The sequence below is a fragment of the Zosterops lateralis genome (genome assembly GCF_965231275.1).
Source record: "Zosterops lateralis genome assembly, chromosome: 20".
Classification (NCBI taxonomy): Eukaryota; Metazoa; Chordata; class Aves; order Passeriformes; family Zosteropidae; genus Zosterops; species Zosterops lateralis.
The window spans coordinates 10,550,631-10,565,646 of record NC_139780.1 but is presented as its reverse complement, the minus strand read 5'-3'; the positions used below and the strand labels follow the sequence as shown (position 1 = coordinate 10,565,646).

Here is a 15,016-nt window from a genome sequence, read left to right as displayed (position 1 = left end):
ACCTTGTACTTGTATTTTACCTTAACACAAAACCAGCCTGAGTGGATGATGCTGTTTAAACAAGTTACAGTAAAACAAGTTACAGTAAAACACACGTGGGATGTCACTATGGGAGCAGCACACAGGAGGAAACAGTAGGTGCTAAAAGCCTGACTAAGGAAGAATTGGAACTGAACTGCCTTTGGGGTTGAGAGGTAAGTTTTTTTGAAGGGTCTAATTTTCAGATTTGCAGATAACTCCTACTTTGCTTGAAAGCCACCACCAGAGAAGCACTTAAGCTGGCCAACTGCAAAATTTTCTAACCTGAAAGCCCTCAATTGAGGAACATGGTACAGCTGTGAATGCACAACAGAACTGAGAGAGTCCTGCCTAGTAACCCACCTAAGCATGACAGACAAATAGAAACTGCATAAGACTGTACAGGTATATAAAACAGGCAGCCTCATTTCCATAAAATGATCCAAGACATGTTGACAGTTCAAAATATACCCTCTGCAAAAACAAAATCTCCAGGAAACTTTGCCATAGTACAAAAACATTCGCAGATGAACAATTCCAGATCACATAAACTGGCACTAAGGACTCCAGCTAGAACATTAAATTCCTACAAAGATGGGAATAATGTGACCCCCTGAATTGTTTCTTCAATTTTGTCATTTTCTTAAGAACAGAGTGCTCCTGGGATTAACCCTAGATTTTTATCCCACCAACACTAAAGGGTAAGAATTTGAGGTGAATTTGCTTATGAGCAAAAGGTAAAGCCAACAGCATTTTTGATTACTGAGAATAAACACATCCCCACTGAGTCCTGAGCAGAATAGAGATGACTGCCTGCACTCCAGGTAGCTAACAACTGAAACAGCTCTCTCAAACAACCTTTAGCAGGCAGCTTTTGGAAAAGCAAGTTCACAAGGGAAATGAAAACCCTGAAAGAAATAACAAGCCTAGGAGTGAAAACACCAAGTAGAATAAACCTTCAAAATATGGCACCCATATGTTCTTTTAGTAAAAGGGCATTTTTTAAATGGACTTGCTTCATGACAAGCTTTTGGTTCAGAGGTGATGGTGTCTAATTCCTCCCTTACTCTCCCTGAATGATGCAGAGTAGCTGAATTCCCTGCAGCACATAATCCATCAGGTAAATAAAAACAGGGATTCGTGCATCGCCATGGTAACAGGAAACCCAAGCAGAATCTGTGACCTTCTCCGCTCTTTCTTGGCATCCCTATTTTGGATTTCACATCAAAAAGGGAGAGAGCAAATATTTTTTGAAAGTGAAGACAGAAAGTCACAGTTCTGGAGTAAAGAGAAGCCAACGGCCATTCCTTCTCTTCAAGCCAAGGAGGGTTCTGCTTTGGAAGGGTGTCTGGAAGTCCCCTGGAGAGAGCCTAACAAAGCAGGGCTCTAACACCAGCAAACCCCAAATATACCATTTTCTTCTACATTACCAGATGGCTGCCCTTCACTCCAAAGCAGAGCTCTGAACTGCTCTACAGTGACCCTTCTGTTGATTAAACAGCAGCACTGAGAGGCTCCAGAGGGAGCCTTGTCTGCTCTTCCTCCACGGACAGGATGGAAGCTGTAATCTCTAATCATTTATTATTGTTTTTTATTGAGTGCCAACAAGGTGTTTCAGTTAAGGACCCAGGGAGCAGATGTGTGAGGGTCTCTGGGGGTCTAACCCTGTAAGGGGTAACACATTTTTTCCAGCTGCCTGTCTACATGGCCACACAAGTCAAACCAAAGCCCATTCCAAAGTCTGTCACCATGGTTCATGACCAGGCAATAGTCTATTTTATTTATAGCACATTGCATGAATTTCTGTCCCTGCAAGAAAAATAAATTCAAATGCACATGAATGCACAGACCTTGGACCTCAGAGCATTTGTTTCATGAGCCTGTATCCTTTGTTCTGCTACTGTACACGTTCTGACAAACATTACCCCTGAGTGGCTGTGCCATTACAGGCTGTGTTTATTCGGTGACGCTATTAACCAAACTGTTTGTGTCAATCAGAAGTTCAAACACTCAGAAGCAGTGATGGAGATGGTCCTGCTCTGGAACAGCTGGCTACCAGCCCTCCTTCCCTGTCTCTTCTCCTCCCATTTATATTTGGACCGGATTTATTTTTTTTAATATCCTTCCTAAAGTAATGAAAGTACAAGCAGTTGAGAGAGGACAGATTCCCAGATTTACAGTTTCTCTTGTTCAGCAAATCATCACTTTGATAGACTTCCACTAGAACAAATGTCTCTGCATCAGGGCTTCTCCCACTGCATCTTCCAACTGCATACTCATAGCACCGACCTGGGGCTGGATCTTGCATGATCCTTGAATCCTTCAGTGGCAGCTGGCCTCTAGGCTGTGCAGGGTATGATTTTTATATGGTATTTTATTGCTATTATATGGCATTTTATATGGTATTTATATGCTATTTCTTGGCCTCTCTGTTCTATTGTTTATGGAACCATGATGAGTTTGTGTGTGTCTCTAGAGCCATCTTCCTGTGCTTGAACTCCTCACTCTGCCTCTCTGGTGTGGAGGCCTATTTACTATTCTCCCAGGGTTATTTACTGCACGCGAATAAACAAAACGTGATCACTTATTTATACATCTGTAATTACTGTCTACAGTTACTAAATCCCAAGCCAAATTCACCTCCAGCATAAACAAGTGGCAATTATTCCAGAGCTGGCCCGAGGTCTGTGTACTCTGCTAACACCTTCCTCACTTGCTGGCGTACAGGACAAGCACTGAAATGCTCAGCAGGAGCAAAGCTGGGCTGCAAACACTGTGAAAGGCACAATGCACAGGATTAACCTGCGATATTTCTGGAGTAACATTTGTCCCTGGATGCGGAGCACACTTGTTAGACAGTAACTGAGCGCGAAGAGCTGGAAGCACGCTGAGGTGCCGGCAGGCTGCTCATCCCCCGGGGCCACTTCAGAACCCGCAGCAGCAGCCGGAGCACACCGGGCTGGGACGAGCACCACCAGAACTCGATGCTACCGACTTCACTCCTCGGAATCAGGGATCCTTCCTGCTGTCCTGGGAAGCCTGGATGCTCCACACAGCCCTGCTCAGGTTGCTGCCCTGCGTTTCCCAGAAGGAGACAGCCCAGCTATTCCCCCGCAATGAAATATACGAAACAGCATTGATATTTTTTTCTCTCTGCTAATTAAATGCAACATAATTAAACGACGTAACTTCGCTGCTTGATTTGCACAACACTAATTGAATCTTTAAGCGTGCTACTCCCACTACAGAGAAAAACAGGGTCATTCAACCATCTAAAGTGACAACTGAGAACCAGGCACGACTCCAGAAGCGCAGACAGACAATATGATCCGTGCTGGAGCGTTTCCTTGTGAGTGAAGAGGAACCTCAGCAGCCTCCCCTGCCTCTGGCTCTCATGAGCACCCCAGGCACAGCGGAAGAGGGAGGAAAAAAACTGCAAGTTCCCTCTGACATTTGCCCACGGACTCATCTTTTCTCATCCTGCACAAACACCAGAGAGGAAAGTTGGGAGAAGTTGAAATCAATCATCGCGCGTAGGCCCCAAAGCGCTGCAGCGCCCGGCGGGGCTGATGCTCGGCTGCACGGCAAGCACAGAACGGGTGCAAGAACGTAACAATTCAAATAAAGGAATTAGGGGGGAAACCAGGAAAACAGCGAGGAAAAAGGAAAACGCGGATGAGACACAAAGCCCGAGGCAAACAGCTCTCGGGCAGCGCAGGACCGGCCCCCGGGGGGACGGGCAGAGCATCCCCTGCGGCCCCCGGGCCCAGCCCCGGCCCGGGCCCCGCTCCCCGCCCGCGCTGTCAGGAGCCCCCCGGGGGGACCTCGCCGGGCACGGGGGAACCTCGCCGGGCACGGGGGGACCTGCCCGGCTCCCCCCTCCCCGCCGGGCCACGCCAGGCCCTCGGCACCTCCCGCAGCCCCGGCTCCCCCGGCGGCTCCGCGGGCCGCGACAGCTCTGAGGGGCGGGCGGCGAGCGCGGCCGCTCCGGCGCGTCCCCTCCCGCGCCGCCCTCGGGCCTGCCGGCGCTCACCTGCTTTCTCGATCTTGCCGGACATGTCGGAGCCGGCGCTCGGCGCCCAGGCCCCGGCGGCGCACGGAGCCGGCCCAGGGCCAGCCGGCCTCCCGCTGCTGCCGGGCGTGATGCGAGAGCGGCTCCAGCGTCGGCCGTGGAGCAGCGCCCGCCCCCCGCCCGCTCCGCGGGGCCGCGACGGGAAGGGGCGGCCCGGGTCTCCCGCCGCGCACGCCCAGCGCCCGGCGCCGCCTCCCGGCCACACCGGGAACCGCGGGGCGGGGCCGCCGCCGGGGCGGGCACTGAACCCCCCGCGGAGCCGGGACCGGGAGTGGGAATGGGGATGGCGGGATGGGGAGCGGGATGGCGAGATGGCGGGATGGCGGGATCCCGGTATAGGGATGGCGGGGTGGGCATCGGGATAGCGGGATGGAATCGGGATCCCGGGATGAGGATCAGAATTCTGGGATGGGCATCGGGATCCCGGGATGGGATCGGGATTGTGGGATGGGCATAGGGATGGCGGGATGGGCATCGGGATCTCGGCATAGGCATCGGGATGGCAGAGTGTGCATTGAGGTCCCGGGATGGGATCGGGAACCCGGCATGGGCATCGGGATCCCGGGATGAGGATCAGAATTACGGGATGGGCATTGGGATCGCGGGATGAGATCAGAATTCTGGGATGGGCATCAGGATCCAGGGATGAGGATCAGAATCCAGGGATGGGCATCAGGATCGCAGGATGGAATCAGAATGCCGGGATGGGCATTGGCTTCTCGGGATCGGAATCACGGGATGAGGGCATGGAGATCACAGGATAAGGATCAGGATTCTGGGATGGGCATCAGGATCTCAGAGTGGGGTCAGAATACCGGGATGGGCATCAGGATGCAGGGATGGGCATCGGGATTACAGGATGGGCATTGAGAATCCAGGATGAGTATCAGAATTCCGGGATGAGGATCGGGATCCCAGAATGGGCATCAGGATCCCAGGATGGGAGTCCGGATCGCAGGATGGGATCAGGATTGCGGGATGGGCATCAGGATCCAGGGACGAGGATCAGCATCCTGGGATGGGCATCAGGATCCAGATCTGGCTGGGAGGGACTCAGCTGCTCCAACCTCCTGCTCAGGGAGCACACACACAGGGCTTCGACCAGATGGGTCTGGAATTTCTCTGGTGAGGGACACTCCACACCCGTTCTTGTCTCTGTTCCGGTGTGTGGTCGTTGCACAGGAAAGAAGTTTTTCCTCATGTCCAGGCAGAACTTGGTGTGCATCAGTCTCTGCCCATTTCCTCGTGTCCCAGTGGTTGGCACCACCAGGAAGAGCCTGGCTGGATCTTCTTGGCATCCCCCTTTAAATACTTACACACATTAGTGTGGTCTCTTCTCGAGGCTGAACAGCCCCAGCTCCATCAGTTTTTTTCCTAGGAACTCTGGTGATTTTCCCCTCAGAATGCAATCCTTGGGATGTGGAGTTGGAAGGAGCAGGGACCCCCATCCTGAGCTGGCAAGGGATGTCCTGCTGATGCTCCTGACCCTTCAGAATCTCCTCAGGCCTCACAGATTCTGCCTTTTTCCAAATCACTGCCATGGCAAAAGTTTTCTTTTGGAGTAGTCAGCAGCAAAATTAAAATTAATCAGTTACGATTTAGTCTCTACAACTGTCCAAAAGAAGGTTGTGGCAAGGTGAGGGTCAGTCTCTTCTCCCAGGCAACCAGCAACAGAAGGGAAACAGCTTCGAGTTATGCCAGAAGGTTTAGGTTGGATATTAGGAAAAATTTCTTTGTGGAAAAAGTGGTTGAACATTGGAACAGGCTGCCCAGGGCAGTGGTGGGGTCACTGTCCCTGTAAGTGTTCAAAAAATGAATATAAATTATTTAGTGGGCATAGTGGTACTCACTAGAAGGTCAGACTTGATGACTCTGGAGGTCTTTTCCATCCTCAGTGATTCTGTGATCCCATGAAAAGGGAGCAAAGGTGGGATTAGTGCAAAGCTGACTGCAACAGGACACCAGTGCTGCTGCCTCGGAGCATCCTCACAGCATCTACAGCACCACGCTCAGGGCAGGTGTGGCAAACGTGAGCCCAGGCTGCTCAGCACAGCTTCCTGAAGCTCCACAGCAGCCACAGACAAGTGTTGTGATGCTGCTCCTGCTCCCTGACACCCTCAGCTCCATGTCTGCCACCCCAGCCTGCACACCCACTTTAATCTGAGCCCAGAGAGCAGCAGCAGCTCCCTGGGGACAAGTGGCTTCGCTCCACAGGGAGATGACAGCAGAGCCCAGGGGGAGGCCTCCAGGCAATAATAAAATAATTATGCTCCTATTTGAAAATTAACTCATTTCTACAACTTAATTAGAGACAAACACCACAACAATGACTTGCAGGTAGCTCTGTGCTGTGGGCCCATAAATCTGAAGCCTGGTGAGCTGTCAGAGACTGTTTACCTCCCTTATCAAATAAATCATTCACGAGGCTGCTATTTCTGTAAGCTTTCCACACAACTTTGAAAGTGACTTCATGAGCCTGTTTAAACATCTCACACACCCTGGGCTCAGCAGAAGGTATAGGAGGAAATGTCTAAGAGACAGAATATGCATTTTTCTCTCTCTCTTTTTTTTTTTCTTTTTTTTTTTTTTCATTGAGAGGCATTTGCTCAATAAATCCAATAAAAAAAGAGAAAGATTTAGGTAGAGGCTTTCCCCTGGCTCACACAGATGTAAATGGTGGCTGTTGCAGCCACGCTGAGCTGTGCTGACTCACCCGTATTAGTGAGCAGTAGTAACGAGGAGCTGCGGTGGGTGATGCTAATGAGAGCAGACCCGACTGGGAGTACACACAGGAAGCAGACAGATGAAGTAACATGCTGCTATTCTTACACCCTCCCGTTCTCAGACTTGGGCAAGGGAGAAGGGAGCGTGTGTGCAATAATGTGAGATATGAACAGAACAGCTACTAAATTGGAAGGTCTTTTCATAGTCTCTGATATAAAAAGCCCCGTTGTGTCCATGATGTGTTGCCTTCCGGGGGATTCTGGAGTTTCTCTTGTGGTTTCTGCATTAAGATGTAACTCACAAGGCTGGGGAAAAAACTGATGCTTCTAAATATCCCCTGGAGTCAGCTGGGGAAAAACACCTCGGAGCTGATTGTGTCCGTCTGAGTGTGTTGTTAAGGGCAGAGCTGTGGCCAGGAGAGCAGGAGGAGATCTGTGAAGAGAGATGTCACTTTTCAGCCTGTGTGAGAGGCCACAGGGATGGTTCTTGCAGCACATTTGGATGGAGGGAAAGGGATGGCAGTAGCTGGTTACCTCCAACAGGGACCAATGCTGGAACACCCTACAAGGAGCCAATTTTTCAGGTGCTGACGCTGCATCAGGAAGAAGAAATGAAGAACATGTTGGGTACCTGCTTTGTTATTGGATGAGAGCACTAAAAAGTGCTAAAATTCACCTTGCAGCTAGAGACATGCCAGATGTGGGGGTAACATCTGGAGCTTCCTTTCCCCAAGTATTTCTTCACTGGGAGTGTTACCCCTGCCCTTAGAGGGGCAACACGTTGCCACGTGGGAGCGGACCTTCACAGAGGACAGCAGGCAGCAGCTTGGTGAAACATGGAAGGCTCTTTATTATCTGACTCCAATAGCTTATATACATTTTGTACAGAGGGCCAAGATTGGCCCAAAGAGGTTACAATCTCCTGACTCCATTGGTCACTATGACCATCAGTCAAGTTCTCTCTCAGAGAACAAGAATGCAAAACATACAGATAAATTCTAAGAATACCATATTGTTTACATGAAGCAGCGTGAGAAGCTGCTGCAAAGACTCAAACACTTGAAACCAAGAAATGCAGGGACGACATGGGAGAAACTCCCTGGCAGCCAAAGCTGCCCAAAACACTCAGCAGATGGTGGAACCCCTGGCTGGAGGCTGCCCCAGACGGGCTGACAGCACCCAGGGAAGGCCAGCAGACACAAACTGCAGCCCCACAGGGTCATTTCCTGCCGTGAGTCACTGAACTGCACAACTGACCCACTGAACGCGGGAAATTGTGCAAGAAATGCCAACGAGACTTGAGCCGTGCAGAGAAAGAGCGCTCCTGCCCTCTAGTGAGGGCTCAGCCCAAATCCCGGGCTGCTCCCGTCCCAGCCCTGCTCTCCTGTTCCTCTCTAGTTTGTAGGATCAGGGCTCAGCTCCTGCTGTGTCTGTCCCTGCAGAAATCCCAGGAGGTAGCGGCCACTCACCCCAAACTAAGCTGCCCCAGTGGGTTTTAGTAGCGGGGAATAACTGGAATTATTTAGGGAAATGCAGTTTAGCCATTTGTGCCCTCTTGCACAACGCTTTTTGCACCTGATAACATCACTGCTCAGGATAGCTGCAGTTTGATTAAGGCTCCAAAAGCTCACTGAAAAACCTTATTCGATGTGTTGGAGGACCCCCAAGTGACAAACACACCACAGTGACCCCATGTGCCCCATCCCTGCTCAGCCTGCGGGGTGGAAAGATCTGCCGCTGGGAAGAGGTGAAAAAAAAAAGAATTTATTGGAAGCAACTAAAGCTGAAGGGCAAGATTATAATCTCCTGTTAATGGCTGCAACTCCTCTGAGGTCTTCAGGGGTGGAAAAAATAGGAGAGGGATGCCAGGATGTGGTGGAGGAGAGGAATTGTTTGAGGAAGAAGACACCACAATCACAGAGAGCAGGCTCTGGCTGAGAGACTCAGGAGCAATGCAGAAAGGGACAGAGCTCTGTGTCAGTCCCCTGGAAAACATACGTGATGCAATCTGCACCAGAGTTTATATGAAAAAAAAAAAAAAAAAAAAAAAAAAAAAAAAAAAAAAAAAAAAAAAGAAAAAGAAAAAAAAGTTAAATGGGAGACACTGATTTGGGGCAAATCCCCACTTTCACCTCCTCGAGGAAGGGTCAGTGTTCAGGGTTTTTTGGCACAGCAGCAGATGGTACCTGGCTGCTGATGGTCCCAGCTGTGTCACAGACCCCCGGGCTCTGTGTGCAGGAGTGAGAGACAAGTTTTTATTATCAACAGAGCGGATGGTCTGGGCAGATTGTCAAAGTTCCCCCTGTGCGTCCTCCGTGGCCGTGGGGCTGCTCCCCCTGAGGGGTCTCACCCTGCCCAGGGGGTTCCCACTGGTTCTCCCGTTCTGACACGATTGTCAGGACTTGGTTTCTGGCAGCTTTTTCCTTTAAAAAAGGCGAGATTTGGGTGCAGGCTCTAGAGGGCAGCATATGCCGGCACATGGGGCTGGAGGGCACTGCGGCTCCCCCCACCCTGCCCAGCCTGAGCCCAGAGAAGCCTCCGGGGCGAGGAAAGGAGAAAATCCCTACAGTGTTATCCCGAGGATGCTCCCCAAAGGTGCTCGCTGTTCGCTGTTTGCAGGCGGGACAAGGAGTGAGAGAATCACAGAATGGTTGGGGTTGGAAGGGACCCTTTTTAGTTCCAAACTCCCTGAAACGAGCAAGGGCACCTTCCACTATCTCAGGTTGCTCCAAGCCCTGTCCAACCTGGCCTTGGACACTTCCAGGGATGGGGCAGCCACAGCTGCTCTGGGCAAACTGTGCCAGGGCCTCACCACCCCCATTGTAAAGAATTCCTTCCTTGTATGTAATCTAAATTGACCCTCTTTCAGTTTAAAGCCATTACCCCTTGTCCTATTGCAACATCCCAACCTTGAAACATCTTGGTGCCTTCCCTGCTTGGTCACAGACCTTTGGTTTGTTGTTTTGTTCTGCTCCCTAGACAAGTCTCCAGTCCAAGACCAGGAAACTTGTTGGATGTCTAGGGTGGGTCAGTGTTCCAGGGCTCCCCATCTGTTAAACACCAACAGCCAGGTGGGCAGGAGGGCAGAGACTCAGGTCACTGGGACTAGAGGATTAATCAAAAATAAGAAAATTCCACTTTCACATATATCTGTTGAAGTGGCAGCTTTAGGTAAAGCTTTTTGATGTCTTTTTCTTAGTCTTTTGTGAAAAGAAGTAAATAGGGAGAAAAATTGTTGGCCTCGTGCTGCCACAGGAGGATGAGGTGGACCTGAGGAGGGAGGCTGAGAAGAACCCCAGGCCCTGGGAATATTAAAAAGAAAATCTGAGAGAGAGATTAAACAGTTTATGACAAACCCTTTGTACATTTAAAGTAATTAGGAAGGTGAGGGTGGAAGGAGAAAAGCCTGTGAAGGTTCTTTCTCTGGTTTAATCTTTTCCCTCTACTGGGAACTATATTTCACAGTGGAAACATAAGCATGTGAATCACCAGCACGATATATCCTGGCTAATAAGGTGTCTGGCACTCCAAGGTGTCAGCACCTCCTCAGTGGTCAGATGTCTGGCTGTCCTCTCACCTCCCCACACCTGCAGGTTCACATCCATGGCTCTCCTGGGGTTTATTGGGATTGTGGCAGGTAATTGAATAAAGATCTTTGCTGTGCCTGGCTGGAGCTCGGCTGCTGACTTTGCTGACCACATCATGGTCCATCTGTGCTGTCCCTGAAGAGTAAAAGCAGCTCTGAGCTGGGTCTCTGAAGCCTGCCTTGACCCTTCTGGCTCTGGAGTTGGTTTTGCTGAGGACAGAATTGGTGGGAAGACCCTCCTCCTTTCAGAGGAGGGGAACAGGATACCTTGGGCAGTCCTTTCCACTTGCAGATAATGAGGGTGTCTTCCCAAGCCCATCTCCTTTGGATGGCTTGAACATCACCTAGTGTCACACTGCATCACAAACCTCTGGGCACTGAGCAAGCAGAGGAGAGGAAGGTTTGTTGTTTTGTGGCACAGGCTGCTGGATACACCAGGATTGTGGGAAATGTACTTTAGACTCTGCCTACTGCAACTGAATTCTTTCTTCAATCTGAAGCACCATTACAGGTCACTGCTGAAGATGGAACACAAAGAGATGAACACATTTCTGTGGCAAACTCTCCCTTTCAATCAGAAGATGGTCCTGCCAAAGACTGGAGGAGCTCCACATCCAGACCTGCTTCATTGCAATGCAGTTCCCATCCACCCCTGGATGAGGGAGACAACTCACCATAAAGCCAAGGGGTATTCAGGAAGGACAGGATGGAGGGGCCCAATTTAGAACACCAGAAGCCAGTCCAGCTCATACACAAGCCCTCTTTGAAACCTTGCTTTTCTTGCAGGTCATTTTCCATGGACAAGTGATCCTTCCTGCCTCACGCTACAGAGCAAGCAGATGCTGAAGGTGAACCAAGTCACTCCCCGCAGGAAAGAGCGAAACGAAAACGAATCAAAAAAGGAAATCAAAATCAATATTACAAAGTCAAATAATAAAAATTGCCTTTTGGAAACAAAGGTCACCCAGGGAAAAATGTAATTGGACATGACAGCCTAGATTTCCCCTCCCTGCCCATCCCAGGGGGGGAGACCTTGTGCCCAAGCCAAAGTGTCACCTGGCCCTGTTGCTGAAGCTCCACACGGTCTCTACAGCTGACAGCAGCTGCAGGAAGGATGAGGGAGAGAGAAACCTGGGGGAGCTGCAGGCAGCAGCTCTGAAATAGCAGAGGTCTTGCAGGGCAGGAATGAGCTGTGTTGGCAAATCCACCTGGGGAGCCCAGCATGGAATAAACGAGCCTGTGGCAGGTCAGGAGTGAGATGTGCTGAATCCTGAAGACTGCGGGAGATCTGGGCTCAGGAAAGAGAGGGGCAGCATCACGGGGAATGTGCATGGCAGAGAGGGACGCATTTGCTTTCAGTGCAGAAAGGTAACTTGGGGCAGGCTGGCCCCTCTGTGCTTCAGTTTCCCCTTTTGCAATTAGGAAAGGCACAGACACCTCTGGACCTCATTAATGAGCACAGCAACCACCCTGGCTGTTGGTATGAACATGAACCAGCAATTCTCACCCAGCCCCTCCAGGGTCCCTCCTGCGCAGGGTGACAAACTGCAATGTCTCATGCCAGTCTTCATTTCAGCCCTCCTGGCCTTGAAGGAGGGACTGACCGACCCCCATGTTGCTCCCTTTATGCTGCAGAAGCCCTGATACATTTGAGAGAGTAAATGTGGGGCACATCCCTCTGTTAAGGATGCAAACTTCAAACCATTATTCCTCAGCCCATAGCATTCCTCTTCATCCTCAAGCTGGGTTGTTTGGTGTAGTTTTTCTCTTCCTTCCTTCCTTTATTTTATTTTATTTTTAAACTTGGCCTCCTGATTCCTCCTGGGAATTTATGTTGGATTCCTTTTTATTATTACTTTCTTTCTTTTTTTATTTTTTTGTCTTGTTTTGCACAAAGTCAGCAGCAGGGAGATAAACTTCCCATGAAGTCCATTTGCCAACAAAGCTTTCTTTAGCACAACAGACAATAGGGAAGCTAAACTGATGCTCTGGCTGGACATGACATTTCCAGCACCATGGTGACCACGGTGGCTGCTATCTGTCCCCAAGGGTGATCTTCAGCTCCGTGAAATGCTGATTTCCATGTCAGCTCACAGCCTGCATACCTGGGCTGGGGGGGTCCCACTGCAAGAGCTGGAGCTTCTCCATTCTTTGGCTGCCCCATCTCAGCAATCTCCCCTCCAGTTGCTCTGACCAGCTTTGTCAACCTTGTTTTAGCCTTCAGTGCTTCCCTGCAGGCTGTGGTATTTGGGGGAGGTTTCCTGCATGCTTAGGGGGAAGTTGGATTTAACCAAGGAATAAGAAGAGAGTAAAAAAAGTCATCCAGTACAATTAGCATGGGACCAAATCCCGTGTTCTCCCCAGCTTAAAGGCAGGCAGGGTTTAGCTCAGTTTCTGATAAAATTGACATTGCTGTGGGCGGGATGGCACAAAACCCAGCATGCAGCACATTTCAGATGGACATCAAGACTCATTTCCTTGTGCCTGAAATGGGAGTAAAATAACTCCTCAGCAAGCTGGAAGAGCAGTAAAAGCCAAACTTGAGGGAAACCCAAGGGATAAAATCAGGGAATCAGCCTGGTTGCCTTCCAATAATGAAAAAAATTGAACTGATTTAACTAATAATAATATTTCATAGTAAGTATCCAGGTGAGGTGGATGAGTGGGGAGAACCCTTTGGCAAAGGGGCTTTCTCCCCCCGAGACCCCCAAGAGCAGGACACAAAGAGAAGGCAGTGAGAAGCCCTGCCTGCCACCCCTTGGGCTTACAAGATCTCCTGAGGACACAAATAATTTTGTATAAATTGGACCACCTCCCCAGTTAAACTAGAGCCTGTGCACTGCCTGCATCACCCCCTGGTGGGTTTGGATTTGCAAACACCAAAGGCTGTGGCTGTGCTGGGAGAGAGCTGGAACAAGTCAAGGAAGGGGAACACAATTGCTCCTCGTTACACAAGGATGCTGCAAAGGGATCATGGGGAGCAGCAGCATCACCTCTGTGTCTGGAGGGTTCAGAGAGGCTCTGGACTGTGCTGCAACAAGGCCTGAAGGGATTCAAAACAGCTCTGTGAGTGCCAGCAGTGGCTGAGCAGTCAAGAACTCAAAAAGGAGCAGGGGCTGGGAAACGCGACTGCAGATCTCAACTGCTGCAACAAAACACACGGGGAAAAACAGGGATCCTTCTGCTGAGGGATGGGGGTTCTTCCTGAGAGATAAAACCATACGGAAACAGCCTGGCACTACTGCAGGGAGGTCCAGGCGCAGGGAATGTGATGGGCAGGAGCTGCCCCTTCCCAAAGAGAGTGGGTTTGGACAGAGCAGGGAGAGGCTGAGCTGCTGTGACTTTATAAACTTCACCTTCAGCAGAGTCTGCTCATCAGCCCATCATCTCAGCCAGGACAGAGCAGAAATGGAAAAGATCCAAAGAATTGCAACAAATAGTATCAATAATCCATGAGAAGGGATTAAAAAGATTTAGGACTACTTCGTTTTAGAAGAAGAGGGGATGGGGTAGAGGTGAAGACAAGGAAGGCATGGCCAAGGCATACAAAGCACTGACTGAGGTAGAGGAGGGGGCTGGGAGCACAAATTTGCCCCTGCAGCACCAAAACAGGAGACATTTAATGCAGTTAGAGGAGGGTACCTTTCAAACCAAGAACAGGCAGAGCTGCAGGGTGCCCTGCCATGAAGATTCACAGGAACATGGAGTTCAGCAGGATCTACAATGCCAGTGGGCATAAACTGGAACAACAGCACTGTTTGCCAGGATTAAATTTAATAAGCTACAAACTGTCTTGCCCAGGATTTTGTACCTCTGGGGTCTCTGGCACGAACTCTGCTGAAGACAGGAAAGTGGGGTGGGGATATAAACCCCTGGGGGTAATTCCTGTGCCTTCAATGTTAAATAGCCTGAGGACAGGCCTAGAGCTACTGATGGAGAAACGGGCTGGATTTCAGCATCTGCCTGGAATAGATCCCATAAGCATCCTTGAGGGACTGGGCTATGAGATGAGAGAAATTCTTTTGAGGACCTATAAAAAAAGCAAGAGTGAATAATAACTACTGTCATCTACAAGGTGTCCTTCAACTTGGACCTCAAAGTGAGAGCCTGTGCCTGGAGAAACTGAGGCACGATGACAAGGTGGGAGCCCACAGCTCCTGCCCAACATTGCAACAGCTCTCTCTCCCCAGAGCTGCACATCTCCTTGGCAGCAGGGGATGTCAGGTAGATTGTAAATTCAGGGCGAGGTGGGTGCTCAAGGAGGGTCATGGGGATGGAGGGAAGGATGCTGGGGGGCTCCTGTAGCATCAGCTGTGTTGGCTTGTCCCCCTGCCCTGCAGCTGACAACATCCCCAGGGCTGGGTGGGACAGAGGGGTCCAGGGCAGCCCAGCTGTCCCCTTTGTGTCACCAGAGGGATGGTGGCACCAGCAGGAGTAGGATCAGGTCACCCCTGGCTGGGCGTGATGGGATAACAGGAGCAGCTGAGATCCCCTGCTCTGCACGGTTTATTGGGAGGGTTTTGCTGGTTTGTTCTAAGAAGCCCAAAGCAGAGGAGCTGCCAGGAGGCCGGTGACATTTATTAAGTATTAATCCCTGCAGTGTGTCACTCACCAGGC

The 15,016-nt window shown here is 50.4% G+C and overlaps 1 protein-coding gene across 2 annotated transcripts in view; it reads right to left on the bottom strand.

Moving 5' to 3' along the window:
• The window catches only part of RAPGEF1 (Rap guanine nucleotide exchange factor 1), an 84,838-nt gene extending 80,704 nt beyond the window's left edge, over positions 1–4,134 (bottom strand). For both annotated transcript variants that reach the window (XM_083875842.1, XM_083875839.1), the window contains exon 1: positions 4,052–4,134. In XM_083875842.1, the coding sequence (XP_083731968.1) occupies positions 4,052–4,076 (25 nt within the window). In that variant the 5' untranslated portion in view covers positions 4,077–4,134. The remainder of the gene's footprint in view (positions 1–4,051) is intronic.
• Positions 4,135–15,016: the final 10,882 nt, after the last annotated feature.